The 26,403-nt window shown below is 34.4% G+C and overlaps 1 protein-coding gene across 1 annotated transcript in view; it reads right to left on the bottom strand.

Moving 5' to 3' along the window:
• Positions 1-272: 272 nt before the first annotated feature.
• Positions 273-26,403, bottom strand: part of TUSC3 (tumor suppressor candidate 3) — a 107,540-nt gene continuing 81,409 nt past the window's right edge. The window contains exons 9-12 of the mRNA XM_014311875.2: positions 23,099-23,162; positions 10,550-10,624; positions 7,710-7,800; positions 273-559 (exon numbers count right to left, since the gene is read on the bottom strand). Of these exons, the coding sequence (XP_014167350.2) occupies positions 544-559; positions 7,710-7,800; positions 10,550-10,624; positions 23,099-23,162 (246 nt within the window). The 3' untranslated portion in view covers positions 273-543. The remainder of the gene's footprint in view (positions 560-7,709; positions 7,801-10,549; positions 10,625-23,098; positions 23,163-26,403) is intronic.

The raw sequence follows: 26,403 nt of genomic DNA, 5'->3' as shown, positions 1-26,403 counted from the left end.
AAAATGTGTAGAATAGAATTTTATGTTAATGGCTCAGCATGTCAGAGGTGATCAGAGACTCAATACAAATACTCTGTTACAAGGCAAAGTGAGGATACGGTGTAATCATTGAATAATAGTTTCCACTAGGGTGTATTTCTTAATCATAGCTAAAGAACTGATGTTATTTTGTTCAGTTCAAAAACAGATCTCAAAACAAACTTCAGGTGAAAAATCTCAGAAATAACCTTTGGATCCATGTAGTACAGTTAATAAGGAAGACTTAAGCAGAAGCCCATTATACTGAAATTTATTTAAATTCTTGAGCACACTATATTCATAACATTTTAGCACTTCCCAATGAGATATTTACTATATGTTTCTATAAATTATGCATTCATTGCATAAAACTGCATTCATTTCTCTATCACGATACTATATAAATTATCACAAAAACAGATGAACCAACAAAAGATTCTTGAATACATGTAACATTGGTGAGCTGAAAATAGCAGTTATAGCTTATCTTCATGGTAAGCAGCTCTAAGCGAATCCCACTTGAATTCATTTAATTAAGAAGCTGAAAAGAAAGAAAACATGATTAAATGCTGAAAAATGCATATAAAACATAGCACCAAAAGTATTTGAAAGGAATAATAAACAAGGACTTCAAAACATTAATTTGAAGTCATTTGACATTTGTGTAATAATCTCTTAAGTTTTTATATTCCATTTAGTAATTACTAAGCAAGCATGAACGTTATCAAATAAAATATAAGTGATTGAAACTTAAATTTGCCTATTTGAAAAAATTAAAAAGAAAAACACTCTTCAAACATCTGTTCTCTTTAATCAAGTTCTGCATCTGCTCTTATTACTTGCAGTGAGGAATCTTTCCCAGGGGATGTTTCAGGTTTATTTAAAACCATCTTCTTTTACTGCTGAAGTGGCCCCAGAGTTGGGAGAGTATAGAGCAATTGGCAAGGCTCTGTAGGGTTGCAGACTCTTAAATCCTTACTATTTTTATAAATTAAGAAGTTTCCAATGACATTGCTGTTTCTTTACACCTGGAAGGAAACTTTTTATTTCTAAAATGTAGATATATATTGTGTGTCACAGCTTTCTAAGTACTTTACCAAATCCCATAGACTGGGAAGTGGGAACCCAGAGAGACAGAGACTTGTGCAGGACTATGGACTAACTGTACAAACACACAAACTAGGAACTGCTAAATGGAAGTACTGCCTCTAGCTTTGCCTGGTAGGTCTTTCAACTCTTAGATATGCAGTGTGCACTAGCATACATGCTGTAGAACTTTCACCAGTTTTTCCATTCATGGCATTAATTAATCAATCATAACAAAACATATATACAAGTGCCACAAGCTTAAAAGATTGTATCAGTATAAAGATGTTCACTGCTGCAAAAAGCTGACAAGCTCATTGGGCAAGACATACAAAGCAAGGCAAAACAGACAGCGACTGTCTGGTGCTGGAAGGTGAAGGGATTAATGATGGGGAAAAGCCAGAAAGAATTACTTCATGGAGAGAAGAATTGCTGAGGGCTGAAGGGGGAAGTAAGGGAATGCTGAGCACATGTGACTAAAAACATAACCCAGGTCTAGAACAGATGTGTAAGGCCATGTATAGGAAAGGATCTGAGAGGAGAAGAGAGAGGACCAATAGTAGTGAAAAAGTTTGGAGAGAAGTATGGGAAGGGCTGAAGATTTCTTAAGCCTAGAATTGATAGGCTTAAGAGGTATAGAAGACTCAATAAGTAACAGCAAAGAAATACAAATACAGCAGTTGGATCAACATGCTACTACCACAGCTATTGACCCTTACTTTCTGTCTATAAGGGAACTGCACCTTTAGCAGCTAAGAGACATGATACAGAATATAGACAAAAGAAACACTGAAAGTTCTAAAACAAGTGCCGGCAGAAAGCTGAAACACATCAATTTCCATCTGAGTATGAGGACAAACTTTCTTATTTCAAGGGTGAGAGAGCAGTGGAACAGGCTATCCAGAGAGGTTGTGGAGGCTCTTTCTCTCAAAAAACCTGCCTGGAAGTGATCTTGCTCAAACTGCTATAAGTGAACCTACTTTAGAAGAGTGATTCATCTCCAGGAGTCACTTCAACTCCAGCTATTCTTTGACTCTATGGAAAACTATAAAAAGCCAAAACCCCATGAAAAAACTATAGAGCAGCCACAAAGGAGATGGGGAGTTTCTAAAAATCAAGAGTAACAAACTGGACAATATCTGTTGGGATAGATATGCAGACAGGCAGAAGAAAACATGTTGCAAAACAGGATGCAGCAGAACAGGAAAGCCTGGATAAACTGTGCCCCTCCAGACATAAAACTAGATGGGAATGGATAGAAATAGGTAAAGTAAAGGGCAAACTGTAAGACTTATAGGAAAGGCATATGAGCCAAAAGAGTTGTTTTTAGTGGTGATAATCACAGAAGGAAGGTCTTGCTGGGAGAAGAGCATCCAAACTGTTTGCCACAGTAAGAAGCACATCCTTCCTAAGAGACCTGCTATGCGTCCAGACATCTAGAATTCAGATCTCCCATTTTTTAAAGGATTAGAAACCAGCACTGATGTCAACACTTCCTATAGAGAAGAATATGGGGGTTTGTGGCTTTTCATGAATTCAGCATGCTGTTAGATGGTCTAGATGAATAGAGGGACTACTGTGTTGCCTTTCACTTCCATGGGCAGCTTCTTTCATGAACAGCATACTGTTTAGCCACATTAATAGTAGTAGTATGGAATATACTAAATGTAAAGGCTTTCTTTTGACAACTGTGTATTATTGTTTTCCTGTCTTTTAAAATAATCTAGATTTCTGCTGTTTTAAAGAAAGTAGCCAATTTTGCTGGGCACTATAGATCAAATTGTGAATCCTGGTTCTTATCAGAAGTAGGTTTACCAATTCATAAACTTAAGGTAAATAAATGTAATTGTGCATGAAATACCTAAAAAGCTGTTAGTAGTATGCTCATGTTTATTAACAAATTTGATTTCATATGTCTGTAAATACTACTTGTTCTACATACTAATATTTTTCCACCATATTTCCAAGAAATAACTATCTATTTTAGTCACTTGCATTTAATTACAATTTTAGTATGACACAGGATTTCTTTACTGAAACAAATTTAATTACAACAGAGATGTGTATACAGTGAATATAAGGATTTTTCAAGCTCTGAGGCATCTTACAATTTGTTTGTACTGTTGCATTGACTGTCCTTCCCCAAGCAATAAATTAATACTTTGTCTGACTTAACATTCATGGGGTTTTGATGAAAATAAGGCATCTCTTATTTATCATGGTTTGCACAGCTTAGTTCATTTTCTCTGCTAGCCAATAAAGAATATGTATTTTCCATTCCATCAACACATAGAATTTTCAGGTCTTTATTTCATTTAAATTGAGATTAAAACAACTAATGATAAAATGTAGGCTTGAAAGAACAATTTAAAGTGTTAAGAGTAATGAAACTGTGCTAGAAGTTTCATTCAGAAAACAAAGCAGAAAAAACAATCTAGGGCAGTTAGGTTGCAGCCAAAGCTAAAAAAAGAAAAAAGCAAGAAATGTTTTTAATACCAGTAAAGCGCGGATGAAACTTTTCTCTGCATCCTCTTGAAGCAGTGTAACAAATATTTACATGCCTAACATCCCCAATAATACAATACTGTGCTTATGCACTGATATCTTGTGTTCTTAGCATGCTCTCTCATTCTTTTTCATATTCTGTATGCTTTTTGGGCTGAAACTGCCTAAGGTGTGGTTTTCAGAGAGCCAAGCTCTTTCCTGACTTGCAAAGTCAACTTAGAGTTCCTGGTTTTGGCATATATTGAAAAATAGTCTCTGTGTCACTCCCATGTGTATGAGATGACAGATGAAATTCTGTATTGTTATAATTACATTTTATTGCTCAGTTACTGAGTATATATGATATTTAACGTATCATTTATTCACTTTAAATAATAGAGTGAGAAGGCTTCCTAAAAACATTGTCCAAGATATATCAACACACTTGTTTTATCCAGAAAGAATTACAAAGAGAAAACGCTCAAGAGTATAAAATAAAATTATTACATAATCTTTCAATAGTTAATGACATCAATTAAAGTGAAAGTTTTAGCAAAATGAAAAATTTCATCTCGTTCCCATAAAAAGGTAGATTAATACAGCCATGTAAAATTCCTGCCATGGCAAAAATGGGTCTAGCAGAAAGATTTGCTGCATGTGAGCTCATCTATCATGATTGTGTTTGCTTAGTGAGTAACCTTCATGATGACCCCTACTTTGAATCACCTTTCCCATTTCAATGCTATACTGTGTAAGGGTATTTCACCAGCATATTAATGAAACAATTTTTGCCCAACACTAGCCTTCAAGAAGAAAATCCTGTGAAAGAAAGAATCAAATCAGAATTGGGAATGTCTGAAGTGGATCGAAAAGTCTCTCAAAATTACTGTCCCTTCCTATAGACATGCCCTCTAAAGAGCACCTTATAGACCCCATTAGAAAAAGAAATAATGTTTTTTTTCCAGTTTTTGACTGTGGTTTTATGTTTATCCAGCTCTGTTTTGAGTTATCTTCACTACCTGGAGGTCACTGCAGAAAAGAGGATGCACAGCAGATTGTGTTATTGTTTCACTTCTTACCATTGCATGATATTTCACAAAGAACTGACTTGGCTGTTCAATGCCAGAGAATGGAAACAATTTAGGACATTTGAATTTTTTTCTTTTTTAAGTAGGATAGGGAAGTTGATGCTTGAGGTCATGCATATCGCATTAAAGCAATTTCAGTTTTCTTTAACTGTTGCTTTAGGCAGGCCAACATAATGTCACTTTTTTCCTGACAGATCATTAGTATGCATTGTTGTTAGTATTGTTAAAGGCAAAGCTTTACTAGCCTGAGGACAATTCATCACATAAAGACTGATAGTTTCAAGGTGAAATCTACAACCAGTGAAAGGGAAAGGATAGACATATTTCACATCTTAAGATATATCTGCATTGGGATCAACTGAAGAGGCGTGGAAATGGAACTTCTTGGAAGATCTTAAGGAATTGAGACAAAAAGCTTAATGTATTTTAGCACATAAAACTGAAGTAAAAATGCAAGATACTAAATTAAAAGGGGAAAGAGAAAATAACAGTTTAAATACTTGGTCCTCTTTAGTGTATTGCATGTTCATTAAAATTCCTAAGAACTATCCACAAGAAACAAAGAAGCTTCTCTAAAAAATGCTGTGGGATTGTGAAGAAGATGACACATTGTGACCACTGAAGTGTCAAATAATCAACAGTGTTTATTTAAAATAACAGCAAATTGGGTCAGAGCTACCCAAGAGACCAACAGAAACATGAACGATTTAGCACTGGAATAAATTACATAAATAAATAAATTACACATTTACATTTTAAATGAGTAAATGAAATTTGATAATAGCAGAGCAAAAGGATCAGCTCTAGTGATGGTTTCCAATACTAGAGGATTGTGAGGATTTAAGATTGAGTGAGGATTTAAGACTGAATGATTAATTTATTACCATGAAAACTTGGAACCATCCAGGACAGACCAACTAAGCCCAAGATCTTGCTTAATCATGAACAAGCAGTAACAGTATTTAAAAAAACACAAGAAAACTGCATCACACTTACCCAGCTATTAAATGTTTCCTATGAGTTTAGGCATAAATGCTGTTCCTTTCTTTATGAATTTACTTCATTTATAAGTTGTGGTATTGAGTCTAATTAGCTCCTTAAGACAGAATTTGGTTTATGGATCTAGTAATTTCTTCACAGTAACAACATGATATGGCACTACTTTATTTTATCAGGATTGTGATGAATTATCCTTTTTCATTGTCCTGGATTTATTTATTTTTTTAACCAGCTTTAGCATACTAGCAGGTACACTTTTGATATGTATCACCTATCAAATGAATAAGCTTTTAATAGAATTCTGCCCCCTAGCCCCAAATCTTGCTCTTCTTTATTCTTAGCTTGGATAATAACAGAGAAGTATGAAATCCACATAGGCCTCCAACTTCTGCTAGACACGCCTATTAAAAGACATCTGGTATTTCAATAAATTCTAGATTAATTGTGGGGAGAATAAAATTTAAAACTCTGCTCCACCTAGCATTTACAGTAAACAGATTAGCAAGAAAAGAGGGAAAAGCCCTACATTATTTAAATTAAGATTCCCAAAGCTTATAATACCTGATAATACAAGATATACTCAGTGATTAAGTTTTGCACTAACACCAATGGTAAGGTGTTGGCATGCAAACTCACAGAGCACACTAATGCTTATAATGCTGCTCAGCACCAGGCATCCCAGGTATCAGACAGCAGCCAAAATCCCCTATTGCAAACTTTCACAAAAGTAATGCAAGATCTGGCGCAGATATATAAGCATGTTGGTAATAGGTGATATGAACATTCCTAATATGAACTAAAAAATGAAACTAGTACAATTATCAGGTTCTCTTTAGTAACTGATAAACTGCATGGCAAGGAACATGCCACCACCATTGCTTTCTCCATTTAATAAACTTGTTATGAGAAGTTTATTAAGTGGAGAAGGGAGCTCAGACCGTGGGTTGCCATTCTTTGGCAATGCTTCTCAAGTGAGCTTTCTGCTGCAGATTAAGCTCATAAATCCTGCTTCTTTAAAGTTTAAGACTTAAACAGCTAATGGAAGATAGAAAAACTTCACACTTAGGAAAACTGGATCCTGCCTTTCACCCCAACTCAGTCAAGCTAGAAGTAATCTCCAGAGAGGATGGTGAGAAGCAGGACAGTCTATCCCAAATGGCTATTAATTTCATACTGATGAAATTTTGCAGTATGATGTTACTGAGTCCTTTACAGACCTCTTTCCTTAGCAGAAATTTCTAAATAGCTGGAAAATGCCTTGTGCACGTATTGCAATGGGAAGAGTTTCCTTGTCTTCAGTATGGTGTTATTAAATAATAAAACTAATCTGAAGCAACCTAAATGTCAATTAAACAGTGTAAAGAGACCAAGCTCTGTAAAAATGAAAATAGTCCTGAAGTCTTAGAGCAAAAACTAACAGAAAAATTGTGAGGTTACAGCTGAAATGTTACATCTAAGTTGGCTTTGCAAGGCTGAATCCTTTTTATTGGAATATAACAAAAAGTACAAAACTGGCTGTTGTACTAATCATGTGGCCTAATCAGAGAAATCTACTTTATCCATTATCAGAAAAATTGCAACTGTTTAAATGACAGGTGTATGTATAATTTATAAAAACTATAATCCTTTCTCTCCTGTGTGGTGTGGCTGACAAACGAAAAGGGTACTTTTAGTGAAGTCAAATCTTAGCACCATACAGTGCTTTGCTTTTTGTGCCCTGTCTTATGTAGATCTTAGTTATACAAAAATAAATATCTAATAAAGCCTTACAAACCAAAACGTGTTTTCTTTTTCCACTTTTCAGGGGGGCACTGCATATGTCACACATCTGTGCTCAAACCCTTTTAACTGGTCTGCTTTAACAGTTGCATTCCAGCCCTTTTTGGGTTGTTTAAATTAATCACCATTCTTCCTGCTTCTACCACCTTCCATTGACTTCAGTGGTAAAGATTAAAGATTGTTTAGCTGAAAGCAATTCTTAAACTTCTACAAAGCTATTACAGTCTATAGGATGAGAATTTAAAGACAGATTACCTGTATGGGTAGCCGTGGTATTTGGAGCGAAATATTGAGAGCAGGAAGCTGAAGAAAAAGACCACAAGACCAAGGCCTACCAGACATATTACTGGAAAGAAAATAACTTTGTTTATTAGCACATAAAAGATTTAAAACTGCAATCTCTACAAACAATATTATTTATGTCAATCATTTCTAGAGAATTTTGACACAGTTAAATACAAAATGTTACTGCCTTGACTACTGAAGCCCACTATCTTCTGACAGGATTTCAAACAGATATGGAAATAACATTTATGGTTATTAGGAAAAAATAACCTGTCAGGCCAAATGTATTTTCAAGTAAAAAGCAGAAATTTGAAAGTCAAATGTATTGGATGCAAACACCTTACTGCTGATAATGGATTTAATAGCCCATTAAATTATACATATCAAATAATGTCATTTCAGCTATTTGCTTGTTCTTTTTGGAAAAAAAAAATCCATTTAGAAAAATGTCCCTTGACTAATGGAATCATGTTGTCTCTAGCCAACCATCTATGGCTGAAGTAGTAGTAAGGGCAGCTTAGTAACTACTTTATCTAGTTACTAATAGCTAAAAACGTCACTGTTCTAAGTTCCAAGGCTGGCAGCCAAATTACTTTTTACTCTTAGCTCACTAGCAATATAAATCTTCAGGTTCTGAAGGTAAATAACAATGATGCAGATCTTCTGATACCATCCAGGTGAAAGTGCTGGTATTTGCATATTTTCAGACAAAGAATGAACTAACAAACTAAATGCTTAAATTAACAAACAAAATTTGGAACATCTGTTGGCATCCTGTGGACTAATAGCATAAAACCATCTTGATTGTGATAGCCCATTCTGCTGCAAGTAAGTAATTTTTTTAAAAAGGGGGACATGTTCCAAACTGAGATGCAGTTCATCTGTATTAGATAACGTTTTGATTCTAGTGAGCTACTTTGATTTTAAAAATTCCTCTTCTTATACTATTCCTACTTTAGCCAACCCTTTGCTATTTAATTGCAATATTCATGCTTCAAAAGCATGCTGCCTTTGAGCAAAGGGTGAGAAAACATGAAGCCAAGGAAACTGACAATGACGCATTTTTTCATTAAAACTGACCATGTGGAAAGTGACACATGTCAACTGGAATATAAAATTTCTACAGTTATTTTGAGAAAACTAGCCAGGTACAAACCTAATAAACATACTTCATTATAACGAAATCACCACTCACAAATATGATTTACAAGCATGGATGAATAAACTGGAAGCATGAACAGTGCAATGCAGATACACAGAAAGCATTTACATAATGGCCACAAAGAGCCTGAATTTTTACTGCAGTCCACTGATATTTCAATGTGCCTGTGTTCACAGGCCCAGATCTATGATCATATTCCAATTAAACTTATGTCACTGTATCCTTTTGATAACTTGTGAAGGCTGTCCTAGAATAGAGACTAGACAGAGCTAAAGAATAAAGTAGGTATTTATTGAAAGGCTCCAATGGATCCACCTTGGGCAGTACAAGAGCCCAGCCAGGGCTACACCCAAGATGAACCAAAATGGTCACAAAATGGGTGACTGGTCACAAGGTCTCACACTTTTATAAGTCCTGATCCATTTGCATATTGGAGTTAATTGCCCAATTATAGATTTAGGTTATGAAGTCCCATCCTTCTTGTTTTTCTCTCTTCAGTCCACTGCTGTTTATGCTCTTGGACCTGAAATTTGGATCAGTTGTCCTTGTTCCCAAGCTAGAAAAGGAATTGTTTTGCCACCTACTCTGTGAAGAGAGCTTACCATCCCTTAATATGAAGCTCAGAACTACAAACTAAAGCAGTACAGAATCTGAAAAATACAAAAGCTAAAACCTAAAGCATCACTTTGACACCACTGTTAAAGCTAGCTACTATAGAAGATATTCAGAATTAATGACACATCTACAGCTTGCTGAAGGAGACCCTCAAATTACTATAGATTGAGATATCTCTAGCCATTCACCCAGTTATCATGAAGAGTTCTAGAATCCTTTTAAAGAAAATGGTTGGCCAGCTCTATCTGCAATGCGGTGTATTACAGGGAACCTAAAGAACTGACCTCAAAAGAAGGAGGAGGCACTGTAGGAAATCTGATATCTTCCGAACACCTTCAATGGCTTATATAAGAAAAATAAGGGGATATTAAAGGTGCAAAGGCAGATGGGCATCTTTGTTTCAACCTATGTCATACTCAGTAAAACCTTGTTTGACATAACAGTGAGGAAGTTTGATTCTGGATAAAACACTTTCATATTGTGTGTTTATGTGATTCATTGAGAAAAAAATCTCACAAATATTCTGAGTACCAACAAAATTCAGAAAAATATTAAAAATTGCATTTCAAGCTAAATATCTTTAGACATTCAGATTAGGTATGTTCTGTATTACACCAGCTTTTGGACTTCCACCTTCCTCTGGAGACTCGATACTGGCAAGAGTACCAAATAAAAGAATTTTCACACTCTTTTGGGTGTTGTCATCTTAAAACAACATTTTGAAACTCTTTTTCTTTAATATCACTGACTTCTGGTATAAATCAAGAGCCAAAAAGCATTTATGCAATGTAGTAGGCATACTGTGTCAAGCTGTACCTTGGCTGAAAATGCTTACAGTATTTTTTTACTGTTACTATTTCATGTGAATGCAGTTTTATCAACAGAATTTTTATGCTCTCCTCTTTTCCAAACAACTAAAGGTAAACACTGGTTTAAGTAGAGACCGCCTGAAAACTTAATCAGATATTCACTTGTAATTTCACAGTGTCTTCTAATTGTCCAAGCATTATTTTAGCTATAAAGTACAACTCACTTCTCCTTTTTCCAACATCCCCTTTGGAGGTAGCAGCTTCATTCAGGAGTACCATTCCCATGGTGATAGCAGCATCTGAATCGCCATTGTCAAGGAAAGCAGCAGATGTGTGGATACCTCAGAAAGCCACAAAGGTACATCTATGAACTACAGCTTTCAAGTTCATAAAACGAAAGAAGGTATTTATATGTAACAACTGCATATCACAATCTGTACTGCGCCGATACACTCACCTGTGGCAGAAATGTGCAGGAATTTCTTTGTGCATTCTGGATTTTAAAAAAATGAAAGAAGGTTCAAGAAGCTTTAAAGGACAAGTTATCAAGTAGGACAAAAATTTTGGACAGTTATGGAAATAGCCATTCCCCAATATTTTAAAATATTTTGTATATTGTTAGCAAAAGATTTTTAAAAAACAAAAACTGTAAGATCCAGAAATCATTCACTGCAATTGCACACAATTCACCAGTTATTTGACACAAACTGAAGCAGTTGGACTGGTTTATCTTCCTCTGCATTTAGATAAGACATTAACTCCCTCTTTAGTGTCATATTGCTTAACAGTTTAGCAGAGAAACATCTCAGAGGCAAAGTCCTCAGTCACTTTCAGTGTTTTGTTGTCTCATTATAACTGTTACAAATGTGAACAAGTACATAACGATAAAACAATTTCACTAATCTACCAAGCTCTTAAGCCATTCTCCTAATTGTTTATTTGAAACCATATCAACAAAAAGGAACAGTTACTACTGTGCATAACATCTGTTCTGAAGCAGAGGCAAGCCTGAATGCTACTCTGAAGCAGGTGTGAATCATGAAAACCATAGGTCACAATAGCAGCAAACAAAAACTTCAACATACTTTTACAGATGGTCAAATAAGGTTGGAGTTTTCAACATTACTTAACCTAGGGCATCTTGACTACAGACTTCAAGAATAAGATGTTATTATTTATGCACACCATTCAATAAGATACTTCAAATGTGCTAGATCCATAAGTAATATCTGCCTCTCATAACATTACACTTACACTAACCATAATGTATTAATATTTTTCATTTTAGGAATGTTCAAAATTAGACCAAAATATTCAAAGACATCTGAAATTTTCATTGCAAAATTTTATTTAAGCTGAGCTTGAGCAAAAGGATTTAGAACTGTCAATGCTAACACAATCACACTTCCTAAGAGATGAGCAGCCTGATTCAGGTTTGACTTCCCAATTTTATACACACAAACTGAGAAAAGTCAAATGAAGAATAACAAGATTTTGAGAAGTAAACATCAATGGTGAAAGATGGTAGATGCAAATAGAGGAAATATAGAGCAACATAGAGGAAATATAATTTTTGCATCACCTCTTTGATGCAGACATCTTCCCACAGTCCTAAATTAAGCTCCAATTAAAATCATGCTAGTAACTCAAATTAAATTCCTCACACATGCACAAGCTGCAAGACACAGAGCAAGTCTGTGAATAATTGGTTACATTCGAGTCTTCCAAAAGCTTATGACTGCACTTGAAAAAATACTAAAAAAAAAAAAAAAAAAAAAAAAAAAAAAAAAAAAAAAAAAAAAAAAAGGCAAAATACTGTGAAAAAAAATAATCTTGGAATCCATGATACAAAAATTGCTTTCTAAAAGTTTTACTTGTTAAGATTCAGATTCATGAGCATATGAGACTGGGAATCTCCTGTTCTACTGCTATGCTCCCAGTAGGGAAAAAGAACTGGGGAGAATGTAATGAGAATAATTCAATTCTTCATTTTTCAATGTTACAAAACCATAAAGATTAATTAATTGAGGCAGTTGTCACAAAAAGGGCTGAGAAAAAATATTCCATATGTATTTCTACCCTATTAAAGAAAAGCCCCTAAGGCAGCATTACCTAATAACTTTATTTTATCAATTCCTCACTTAGATTTTAGTAGTGTTTTTCTCCTGAGTTTAACAGTCAAGGGAAAAAAACCTCACAATCCCAAGATGTAAAGGTAACTCACCAGGTCCTCTTGGTAAAGTGCTACTTTTTGCAAAGGTTTTGAAATACCTTTTAAATGTTTTTGTGCCTTTTTTTTTCTTGATTATCTCATGCAGTACCAGTACACAGTGTGGTTCTTTGCTATTAAACTTACCTGGCTGCTTCTGAGAAACAAACCAACCAACCAACCACACACTAAAAAGCCATTTGGGAGACATCCCTTCTGTAACAAAGTTCTTATTTTCCTAGCAGACCATGAGTTTAATTCACTTTTCTTACCATCAGGAACAACAATCTCACAAAAGTAAGTTGTTTGCTCTGCAACTGAGAACTATAGGTCTGTAACCACATGAATTGTGCTGGGGTTTTCTTCCCTTCTCTTTTGGAGCTTCACATCATTACCCCTAAAGCTTCCCTAACGCTGTCACTATTTTTGCTTCAGTTGTTGCTTTCTAACTTTAATCAACACTGCTGAGCTTTCAGCCTCATTGGCTGCCTTTTACCTTCAATGACATCAGCTTCACAGCCACACTGTAACACTGTGGATGCTACTTGCCTCAGCTCTCTGTTGCTAAAATAAAAATTCAACCAGAGTTGTCATTTTGATACAATAATTAGCTTTTTTACCAGAGAATATATAGCTTGTTACTATTTTTCACTCATTTCTAACATTCTATGTTATGCCTTCACAATGTCTTGATATTATACACCATAAAGCAACAGTCCCAGCTCTGAAAATAATCTTTTACAGTATCACAATTCTCTAATACTGCAGAATGCAAAATTTTAGCAAGTGGTTACTTGAACGGTTTTTCATCTGCAAAAAATGATGCATCAGAAGATGTCCTTCTTTTCCAATTCCTCTTTATCTGCCTCACTATGCATTATGAAACTATTTTGAAAAGATGAGGGGAATGTGGCACTCAGATAAGCCATAGAAAGCAAATGTTTTCTGATGAATTTATTTCTCTATTGAATTTTTTTGTGTAAATCCTGTTATATACCTTCCCAAATTATTACACTTCTACATATGAAACTTCTGCTTTTCCTTTTCCCAGCTGATAAGTTTTCATAAAAATTGAAACCATATTATTTACATAGGGCTTTTGAAAAGGTTTTGAATTTTGATAGAGGAAGAACAACAGTTTTAAAGCAGGATGAAAAAGGCAGTAATAATCACAATTTATAAGCTTACACAGAAAATGGCCAGTAGTAACAGAACAAAATATTGAGCCCTGAAAAAATCAAGATGCGTTATCAGAAATAGGGAAAAAACCAGACCACTAAATCCAAAACAAAACAGAAAAAAAATATTGGATCAATACAATCAAAATTATAGATATCCTACAAAATGAAACTAATTGCTAGTAAATTTTGGATACTTACTTATTATTAGCATACTTTAGAAAATTTAATCAGCACAGAATGCCCAAAAGGAAGAAAACCTGATCATTCTAAAGTTTATTAATGTAATACATAATTTATATCTTTATGTCACAAATTTATTTGTAATTAGTAGTAAGTGAGGAATGAAAGAAAGAGAGAAAATAGCCTGACTAGCATTTCGTTACTTATGTGAAAAAAGTTTGGTGGTCTCATTCATATTCAGTTGTTTTTTTGCCAAGGGTGCAAAATCTGGCATTAGCATTACAAACACAGAAAGAAACAACTACCTTTTAAAATGCAGATCATGCAGTTGCTTAATAACACATGAGCAAGAAAAACTAGAGAACAAAATATTCATCCACTTGAGCCTGTGCTCAGTTTACTGTTACCTAAAATGGGGATAGATTATCATTCAATCTTTAAAAATTGATGGTTCAATTTAGCAGACATGGAACAAATAAAAGCACACACTTTTTTCAAGGAGTAATATGATCAACAGAAAGATCTACAGAGGTTTTGTCTTCTATATTTTTTCTTTTTTTTTATTTTTTTTTTCCCTTTTGATTTTGTTTTTTGTTTGCTTTGCTTTTTGCTGGGGGGTGATGATTAGAACATGAGAAATTCTTTGCTGGCCCCTTACAAGAAGGCATATTATGATGATAGAGATATTTTTTCTTACTGAGACTTAAACTTCTATGTTTAAGATGCCAACTTCCCTACATTTCATCTCACTGAAGAAGGACGATTTCTAAATCAGAAGTTGAAAAATTGGAGAACAGTCTGAAAAGTACTTATCTGAATATGGATTTATGGATGAATACACAATCAAGCTCTATTTAAGTATTTTTAATGGCCTGAAATCAAGTTTTAATGATACTAACAACAACCCTAAACATACTTTCTGTTTAACACCTTCTGGCTTCAGCTTAACTGAATGGTTTTTCAATAATTTTAGGAAGTATCCCTGAAGTCTTGGCATTCACAGAATTCTACTCAGCTCCTTGAAATATGCATGTCACAACAGTTAAGTAGCTCAAAGTTTGCATTTCTACCATTGAAATTCCAACTATACTATACCACTTTCCTTTTTGATGCTTTTCCATAATTTTAACAGAGCAGAGAATAGATTTCACACTAATACAGAATGTCCTATAGTGAAAAAGTTTAGTATTAATTTGATTAGTTTCAGCTTAAATATATGAACCTGTCACTCTAATCCACAGACAATCTGAAGGAACCATTGCTCTTAGACATCTGAGAATGGAAAGGCCATATAAAAGCATCAGAAGAAGAAAAAGACTCTGGAATCTGTTTTAATTCAGCTGCAAAATGGAGCATAGAGATACCTGATTAAGTTTGTGTTAAATCACTAATCAAACATTCAGAGTTTTTCTGCCTGATTTACATCCTAATTATTCACATTTAGGATCAGCTAAAACTAACATTGGGGAAATGATTTTTACATTTATTATTTATGACCTTTTTGGTTGTATAGATTACATCTAATGAAATTTCAGGTTTAGTCCTGTCCATCTTGCAAATTTCTATAGTGTGGTTTGCCCCATAATATCTTTTTCTAGCTTTACTTATATTTTGTAAACAATTTCTTTAAATTTTCAAATATGTATTTCAAATAAATATTTAAATCACAAAAGTATAAACACCTCTAGAACAGGTAGATGTATAACAGTACTTTACTTTCATTAATGTTAAGCATACCAGAGAAACAAATAAATGAGGGAATTTCTTAACAGTTTAATTTAACTTCTAAACACAGACACATTTCCTAAACCAAACTTAATTTGAGCTATTTTTAAGTATTGATGAGGCTACATAATTTTCTCTCGGTATTCTAACACTATTACAAACTACCTTATCTACCTTATTTTCAAGCACTTTATTTCAAACACTAGACCTATGATGTCTCATCTGTTTGTTAGCACACACTTGATACTTGCACACAGGCACAATCTCTCTTGCTTTCCCTAAAAACCTATAAATATTTTTGAGAATATCACACATTCTTTTTCTACACCATAAGTCATCATTAGTGTGAGTCTAGGCTGTCGTTTTACTCTCCAACATTGCTAGGATCTAAGCAATATAATTTATTTCTTAGCTGAATGCACTTGAGGACTACTCCATTTAGTAAAAGGTATCTGTGGATCCAAAAAGTAAAACATTAAACTTTGGACTAGTTTTCTGTATCTTTTATCAAGCTAATATGTTTCTTAACCACTACAATAATTAACTGAAGCCTAAATAAACCCTTAAAAATGTCTTCAGCCCATGGTCAGTGAATGCCTCTTGTTGTGTGGACTAGTAGTCAGCTATTTGTGAAAGGCAAATAAAAGTGGGCCAATTGCCAGAGCAGCTGACAGCTAGATTAGCTTTGCAGGAGTCTCCACTTGCATTAGAAAATTTTAACTAGAAACTGAAAATTGGTGAAAATCACCGAAATTCAGAGTTGGTAAATTCATGCAGAGGACACACACCATATGTGAAGGTAGTTCACCAGTTCCAGAGTACTGCCATTAGCTGATGAAAGATTATGAATTATGTTTCGTGTTGTGTTAACAAATGCCCAACTGTAAATTTAAGGTCTCTGCATATCTCTCTCACATTTAAGGAACCTTAATGTCTTTTCTAAAGGGTCATATTATGAATTGCTTTAAGGCCAAGTGTTGCTGTGTGAGCAGTAGGAGACTTTGTTAACATAAAACTGTCTTGATTTTTCTAGCTATGATCTCCTTATGCTTCACTACATTTAGGAGGAATCAGACAGCTTCCAGAAGACTCAGAATAAGTTACAAGGTTAACAGGCAGTACTGGCAGCTAATGCAAGTAAATAACAGAAAATGTACAGGATGTTCTGCTGCTTTGGATGTTGATTTGCAAAGGTAATTAGGAAGCACGCTTAAATATGCTATATTGTTTTGTTTCTAGTCGTAACTTTATCCACCGCGGTCTTCTTTCCTTCCTTCTTATCCTTAAGATCAAGAATACAATAATCTTGTCTCACTGCTTTAGTTACCATCCTCATTCACTTTACCATATAATATCTGGGGAACACACAACTAGTTGCACAAGTTGATGCACAAGTGACAGAATCTTACCTCTGAGAGCTAAGTGAATATTATTCTACTAACTTATGACTCAAAATTTCAGATTCTTATGTTCAGTGACTCTGACATACAGAAAGTCATCTCTTTACATTCATCTTATGGAAAAGTTTCCTCACACCACAGAGGCATTTAATACACTTAATTTAAATTCCCTCTGTAGGACAGGAAATATTATCTCTTTCATAATAGGTGTCATTTTAATGCTACCAAAAAGCTTTGTCCTTTTCCCTTTCAATCAGTATCTCATATCCACCTACACAGGTGTCCCATTAAACTTTGCCTTGAGAATTCAAATTAGGAAACTGAAAAGACATTTCCATTTTTACTTAGGCGCATGTGTTTAATCAGCATCAATGCTAAGTTTAATAGTAATAATGAGAAAACATACCAGGTTAATCATAATTGCTAATTCCTGTAATAATTGGTTTTGGTTAATACATCTCTTGTATAGAAGCTATATTATATAAATATGTTATATAAGTATATAAGCAAATTGTTTAATAACTGAAACTCTTTTGATAATTAAAATATTTACTTTTAAATTTACTCCTTAAAGTAGGGATCCACTGTACTACAAAAGGGAAAAAACTATGACATATTACATTCAAAACAGTTTTATTTCTCTGGGGAATGACATAAAAACTTGATGAAAATTCATTAGAAATACTGAATGGTGTCTACAAAAAGTAGGAATAAAATAATTTAAGAAATCTTTTAACTTCAACACAGCTTATCAAAAATTATTACTCCTTATCTTTCTTGCTGTATCTTGACACCCAGAGCAATATTTACAGCTGCACACTTCAATGCCTTTTTGGATATAACAGCCATATACACTATCTGTATTCAACTGTAGTTAATTACAACAGTAATACTGATTGGGCAGTCTACTGCATGTCATTTCTCTTAGGCAATGACAGCTCTTCATTCCAAAGTTATCTCTCTTTTGCATTTATGTCTTCTCAATAACTCTAGCAACAGTACTTCAATACCCTTGTCTTTAGTTTCTCTTTCTTGTCTCTCCAAGAATGTCAACCTACTCAGCATTTAAAAAAAATTTATTAGTGCCCGATCATTTCTGCTGACTCCTCTTATCTATGACCCAATTTCTGTCAGAAGAGGGCTGCAAGAATAGACACCACAAGCCTGGAACATCTTCTGCACGGGGAAAGAAAATGTTTTAACTTGGGAAGAAGAAAAGAGAAGTATCTTTGGTGAACTCTATAAAGCTCCAAATAGAAGGGGAAAAAAGAGAGAGAATGGACTGCTTCCCATGACATATACTAACGTTACACAGTACAATTATTGTGCAAATATTAGGCAAAAAAAATCCTAAAGGAATAAATTCTGCATACTACGTGAAGTTTACACTGAAAATTCATTGCTATAGAATATTATCCCATAATTAATTCAAAAAAAGACTAAAAAGAACTAAGAACTTATTAATTGATTACTAGAATCTAAAACATTCTTTATAGTCAATCTGGCTCAAAAAACCCTGAATCATTTATTCCGCTTGGTTAATTTGTTTTGCACAATTTTTCTCTATGTTCTTAAAAGTAATTGCTGCACTAATACATGTGGATGCAAACTGATGATGACTTGAGAAGGTGATAAACTTTATTGCTAAATCAAAATGTGTTTAGATATGTGCTCTTTTTGCATGGTAGAATTGGATATTAAGCACAGAATTACACTGCCTTACCAGGATTGTGACTGTGAACTAAGTTACTGCTCTGTGTAAACTGTGTGGTCCTAGGGTCCTTACAGATAGGCAAACTCTTCAAGAGCAAAACATTGAATTACAGACTGCACAATGCCTAGCATGTTCACAGCTTCACATACGTTACTGCTTTTATATAATTTATCAAAACAAAATTCACTTTAAAAAATCTATTCCATGATCTTATTTAAGTAAGTTTTCTTTGTGTCATCTGCCATATTTATTCTACAGCAGTTATACTTCTATTTATGTAATGACTTTTTGATAAATTTTCTACTTCATCAGAAAGTCTCTACACTGAAATAATTCTACAACCCCTTCCAAAGTATTATGTGTGTAAATTGAGCCTAGTTTCTTGAAGCACTGATTATCAAGATGATGTGGGGATATATATTACATAAAACTTCCTTCTCAATTGCACATAATAACAAGGATTTATTGTTTCTGGGGAGGATGTAAAAACTGGCTAATTTCAAAGAAAACTGAAAGCAGGTTGAAAAGACCAGCATATTTTTATGGATATAACCTCAAATAAAATTTATACCTAACTCTTAGTCCATATTACTTTTTTTTCTGGAAATAATGATAAAAATATTTTCTTTTTAAAGTTTTTTTAACCTGTCGATTTATGTTGAACAATGATGTATAATGTGGCATGAATAAAAGCAAACCTTGGCTTTTGTTTTATTCCTAGGCAATAAAAAGCTAAAATATAAAGGATCCCATACTTCTATTCCATAGAGTTCTCTTCATTTTTTAATGAAAGCTTCACTAAAGCGCTTCCACCAATTCTACAAGGCTGGCAAAAGAAATCTAAAGGGAAGCCAAATGTTATGTCAGACAAGACTGTAATTCATGCCAGAATGCACCATGAACTGTAGGTTGGGAGGTTCAGACTGGATTAAAAATAGCTTCACAGCTGAAACTGCCCAGAGAGATTACGTGATCTCCATCCCTGAAGTTTTGAAAAAATTGCATCTGACAACACCAGGAAAGCCAAGCTCCAGTGTTAGTGATAATCCTTCATTAACAGGAAGACTGCAGTATGTAGTACTCCAAGATTCCTTTCAACCAACACATATGATTTCCATAATTATGTCCTGAAGTTAACTCTCCAAAACAAGAGAAAAGGGAGCCAAAGAACAAAACTGAGTAAGAGTCCTCTTGTCAGCATAACACAGACTGCTCAAAGTAATAGCCTGGAAGTCACAGAAGTGTATAATATAAGCACTATGATATCTTGGAGGTATTTTCCAACCTTAATGATTCTCAGATATCAAACCATGTCTTTTCACTGTTCTCTGCTACATGTTCATGAAGACATGTAGTTCATTAAGTCCATGAAGAACTTTCTCCCATAGGGGGAAACAAGGGAAGGGTGTGATGAGTCCTCATCCTGAGGAAGAAAGAGAGGCAGAGACAATTGTGATGAACTGGACACAACTTCCATTCTCCATCCCTCTGCACCACTGTGGGAGACCAGGTCGATAAATCAGGAGTAAAATTAAGCCTAGAAGGAAGGGAGGGGTGGGGGGAAAGTAGTTTTAAGATTTGTTTTTTATTTCTCATTACCCTTCTCTGATTTGATTGGTAGCAACTTGAATTAATTTCCCTGAGTCTCTCCCTGTCCTTATCTTGACCCACGAGCCTTTGGCTACATTTTCTCTCCCCTGAAGAGAGACTGAGGGGCTTTGGCAGGCCCCTGTTCATCCAGGGTCAGCCCACCCCTAGTGCCAATGAAATTCACCCGTATTACCAGTCCTTGGTGAGTACACTGTATGTGTACATATACCTGGTATGTAATCAGTAACTTTGTATAGATTTTGCTGAATTTAATTTTGCCTTATAAAATGACTTAAACTGTATCTGACATCTTCACAAGTCCTTCTTACCCAAGTCCTAATTATGTAGCTACAGCATGGAAAAACAGATCTTTATATAGAAATCATCTAGCAGATGGGGTAGGATCACTATCTAAAACAAAATACAGAAATGCAAAGGAAATTCATTTTTTTTTCATCTGAGGTATTAAAAATTCACTTTATAGAGAAATAAAACATTGCATTTCAACATCTAGCAAGAAGTGACAAGCTTGCTACTACAAAGTAAAAAGAAGCAACCAAATGAAACATGTACATTACCAGAACAGTAATGTCCTGGTTTAAAATTCAATGTATCTTTCAGAGGATAAAATTAATCTGGCATATTTTTTTTCTATTTACCACATTTTCTAACAACATTTTCTGAATAAAAAAATGATGAAGGAGCAATTGAGCAGCTCATAATTATTAACAACTGAAAAAATAAAGGAATATTAATTTTCATGAGTAACTGTTAAACTGTCAAGATTTTGTGTGAAAGATTTAATTGTGAAATTTGTGTGTGACTAAAATCTCATCTCAACAATACTGAGCCATGAAATGAAACCTTAGAGAATTCTTTCTGCAAGTGGCAATGAACAACATCACTGAAAGGATTCTTTCAGACAGCAGCATTAATGTAATCCAGCCAACTTCCTGGTTTAAAGACAGTATCTGCCAACAAAAAATATCACATTCATGCCTGAGCCAGAGAAAGTATGTCATCAACAAAATTTTTATTATTAATATTCTCTGGTTTGGGGGCCTACTTTTCTCAAGCAGCCAATGGGTTTGTTTTAGATAACAGATTTGTTTAAATTGTGGCAGTTCACAAAAAGCAGAAAACTGTGAAATCATAAATTACAGCTCTACAAAGGAAAGCATAAAGATGATACCAGTAAGATGCATACTCTATCTAATAAACAAGAAACTTTTCATATGAAATGCAATAGCTGTCTCTGTGTACTTTTAAAAAATATAGCATTAAAAGTAATAGTCACTGAGTTTTGACTTGGCAGTTTTCAGGTGGAAACTCGACACAGATGGAAACCCTGTAGCCCCTCTGGGTAACCTGGTTCCATACTTGCGCACACTTACAGTAAGAAGCTTCTTCTTGTCTTCAGGCTGATTTTCCTGGTTTTCAGTTTTAGTCCACTGCCTCTTGTTCTCTCAAAGGGCACTACTGTCTCCTTCCTCTTCATGTCCTCCAATCAGGTGCCAATGCACATTGTTGAGATCTCCCTAAGAGTCTGCTTTAAGTTTAAACAGTTCCAGCTCCCTCAGCCTTTTCTCACAGGACAATCCCCTAATCATCTTTGTGGCTCTTCGCTGGTCTAGCTCAATTTAAGTCTGCAACATTCCTGTACTGCGAGATCCAGAACTGGAAACAGCATTCCAGTCCAATTGCAAATATTATATTTGCTCTGCAAAATATGATCATAATTTTGAAACTAAATTAATAATGGCTATTTTTGAAGCATATAAGGTTTCAGAGGTAGCAAAATGGATGCCAGAAAAATGAATGTAATGAAGGTGTAATGAGGGTGTTGTCTTTAGATAGGAAATGCTAAAGATGAAGGTAGACAGGGAAGTTAAAGGAAGGGCAGGTTCCAAGGCAACCTAGCTTCAGAGAGAGAACAAAAGAGTAGCCACGATCACAAATCTGGGATCTATCTATTACTGCAGATTGGGAAATACTACTTTCTTTTGCTTGTTCCCCTTAGAGAAAGGTATTTGTGATGGAACTACTGAACTTTAAAGCTGGTTAATAGTGATTAGAGTTCTCAATCAGTGAAGAAAGATGGTAAGAATCAGGATTTTAAAACCCCAGAGAGAACAGAAGTTTTTCTTACAGTTTATTAAAACTTTAAAAAAAAAACAAACCAACCCCGAAAATCTCAACTTAACTTTCTCTGAATCATTAAGACTGAAAGAGCAAAAGTAGGTCTCAAAGTCTTTCTCTGAGGAAGTGATGTCAGAGCAAAAGTGATTGAGTTATTCATTTCAAGAAGCAGTAGTAAACTGTTTATATTAGGTGGGGGAAAAAAAATCCAAGGACTATTGGAGGACAAATCATATTCATGAACACTTGGTAAATTTCTGTATGCCTTTCTTGTAAGTAAAAGAAAATAAAATTATTTTTTCATTGAATTTTTAATTATTATAAGAAAGATTAAAAATAAGGAAAATTATTTTTTGCCACTGGAAAGGTAACACTGAAAAGAAAAAAAAATTAAGTATAGTAACCAGGCCAAGACTAACAAAGGAGATAACAAGGTGCACATAGGTGAAAAGCAATGCCAGTGTTACTTGGCAGTAAATAGAAACAACAATGAATATTTATTTAAACATATGATAAGTAAGCCAAAATACAATACCTGCTTAAATGCTCAATGATATTCACTGCCAGAGCAATTTTATGAGCACACTGTGCCTCATATTGTTTTTTTTAATATTTATCACCGGTTTGAAGGATACTCAGCAGAAGAATAATATGCGACTCTGCCACAAACTGAGCCTGACTGCTTCCATGTATGTAACTCTGTAAAATAAAAATAAAAAACATTCCTCTTTAAGAAATCCATTGAAAATGGCACAACCCGATATGTGAGAATAAAACCTGTATTGCAGAAAAATGCAGGTAGCAACAGCTGGAAATTAATAGTACAGTTTATTTATATAGGTTTAGTAAAAAGGCGTATTAAAAATTTAGGCAAAACACATATATAGAGTAAATGTAATGTTTCAAACAGGAAAGCATTATGCTGGGCTCTTTCTCACTGTGCTGCTGTGTGAAATAAAGAACATGCATTTATTTGCTCAAGTGGTACAATTTTTCAGAAGGGAGATGACGAAATCAAGGGCATGCCACAGCATGGATTTTTACAAAAGTGAAAACTGAAGCCTGCCTTAAACAAATCATTCTACTTTAGTCTTTCTCAGATTGAGTGAAGCTTCTTCATACAAAGTCTATTTTGTTGTTCTCCAGTAAGGTACAGTGTCCATCAAAGTTCCTAATGCACAAACCATCTTATTTAAATGAAAATATTATAAAATAAATGTTAATACTAAAACTAAGTCTAACAGAGTCAACTGCCCTCTATTCCAAAGAACTATTGTTAATGGACTCCCATTGAACATTACAAATGTTTTTAGGTAGATTATTCTTAAAAGTTACCTAGCAATAGATCTGTGTGTGATCAACAGGGTCCTCAAATTGCTTCCCCAAGACATTTTTCTCCAAGTACTCAAAACAGTAGCATGGCACATCTCCTCTACAGCAATGGGTCAACAGGAGCAATGCTTGGTAAGTACAGAAAGTGACAGACTATTCCAGGGATGAAGTTTAACCAAAATAATTCGCATTTGAAAACTTATTGTGAATCATCTAAATTTATGACAGTACCTCATCCTATTTCTTATGAGGAATGGATATTAACCATTCCACAAAAGAACTGCAGAGTGTGTTTTTTCCTCAGTGAACCTTCAAACCTACTTTCTAAGACAAAAAACAGAGTAGAAGTTTTCAGAAGACAGAAGAACAGTATTTAATGTAAAAAAAATTATGGCAAACAGCTTTTCTTGAAGAGCGAATGGTGAGACCTGTATGGCATTTTTCTTTGTGTCCTTCCCTACAGGCATATGACAATACTTTGAGGACACTTGAAGAATGGATTATATGTGTATTGATACATACTTATGCAAATGTACCCCCCCACACACCAGTTCTGCACACTGCAATGGCCACTGACTCATCAAGTTTTGAAATTCATGTCTCTCTGTGACTCATACTTACCTAAAATAGAAATGTACTTAAAGAAACATTTTTAAAGGACTATTGAAGGATTACCTATTTATCAATTCTCAAACTAAAGAACAGAACTGATCACATGTAAGGTTTCTTTATTTTCATACTACTTCTTTCCTTCTATAAGAAGATTGCTAAATGACATTCTTATGAAATTTTATTTCAAGCTACAAACCATTAAAACACTGAGAAGTACAATTTCTGGTTTTGCTATGTTTTCTGCTTTTTGACACTGAATCCATTTAATATTTGGAAACTCTGTGAAGTCTACCTGGCTGCAAATGCTTTAGGCAAGTGTTTTAAATACATTCATTAATAAACTCAGATTTTCTCTTTCATTTTAAAGGCAGCAAGAGGGAGGACCAGGTAAGATGCAAAGATAAAATCTGTCAGAAGAGAGGCAACCATAGCTTGAGCAGAAACTGGACAGCCACACGATTAGCACTGCCACACAGCAGACAACAGGAAATGTCATGGTGGTAGGACTTATAGGGGAACCACAGCCTGAGTAACCCACACTTTAAACAACCAGTCCTTTTCCGACTCCAACATTCTCCCATGTCAGGTCTTATTTCAAAAAAGAAATACTTAAATTTGGAACTGGAATAATCATATCCCTAAATCAGGCCATTTTCTTTGGCAGTGAAAAACAATTGTTCAATGCATGCATATTTTTACAAAACTGTGTTAAATGTTTATCTACTATTCATAAACATTAAATATTTACTGTTATTGAACTGCAGATGGATGGTACACACACACTCATATATACATAAACATATATAAAATCCCACACCAGAATACTCAAGGATAACAGCAATGTAATATCCTTTTTAAATTTCCCTAAATGCAGCATATGTTTCTGATTTCCCTCCAAGAGTCATAGTTGTCATGGTTCAGTAATATACTTAAGTATAATCTGTGCTCTTTTTTTCCTTTCTGTTAATGCAGTGTAAATAAACCAGAAACAAAGTAAGGAGAAATAAGGCCTCTGCAAGTCATGTGCTAATTCTTAAGGCAAGAAGAATTTTGGACTACCAAAAATTAAAACATGATTTCAGGTACTTTCTTAAAACAAACATCACAATGTTTATTTTCCATTAGTATGCACAGGAAGGATACTAGGGTGAAGGAAGCTGATTAAACTGAGCTGGGTTTAGTAATAGCCTAAAATACAAGGCTACTTAACAAAGTATAATTTGGGATAACTGAGAAAAAAACTCATCCTGAGTTTATGAGATATGACACACATCTAATTAAAAACTGTACTGAAAACTGATCAAAAGCAGACAATTTTGCTAATAACTACTCTTGAAAATGATGAACTGAATTTGGGTTGTATTTTGAAGAAATCCCTAGATGGAGACTGTGCCCTAAAGGAGACAACAGGCCAAGTTCAAGCTAACATATGTAGAAAGCAATGAAGCAACAGAGTAGTTAACTGCCCCAAAGAGAGAGTTATGAATTCCACACCGTTAGGATAAGCACTATTAATCTGTCTTCTTTCACTACATTAACATTCAGGGTGAAATTCATCAGAGAAAGGAACATTACAGAAAGCCATGGATTACTTAATTATGATTGAGCCTTCGGAATGGCATACTTTAATTAAAGACCACCAATTTTGCCAAGAACATGCATTAGATATAAGCAGATGTTATTTTCTCTTAATTTAGAGAGAAAAAGAACTATGCAACATTCTCTATCAATTCAGATTTGACATAATTTCCAAGTCCAGGAACAGCAGGACTTTTAGCAGTATTGCATTTCTAGCAAAACGAAGACCACATATGACAGTAAGAAATGTGCAGTCAGCTATTTGAGACAATATCTTTTCTAGGAATCTTCATTTTATTTAACAATAAACAGAAACAATAAATTTCAATTTGACACTAACCCACCTGAACTAAACAATTTCTTTTGAACAGTTAATAGCTTTATAAACACTTTTAACTCAAATATAAGCCAACAGTTC

This window comes from Geospiza fortis, unplaced genomic scaffold, assembly GCF_000277835.1.
Source record: "Geospiza fortis unplaced genomic scaffold, GeoFor_1.0 scaffold40, whole genome shotgun sequence".
NCBI classification, from domain to species: Eukaryota; Metazoa; Chordata; class Aves; order Passeriformes; family Thraupidae; genus Geospiza; species Geospiza fortis.
This window is presented reverse-complemented; position numbering and strand designations above follow the sequence as displayed.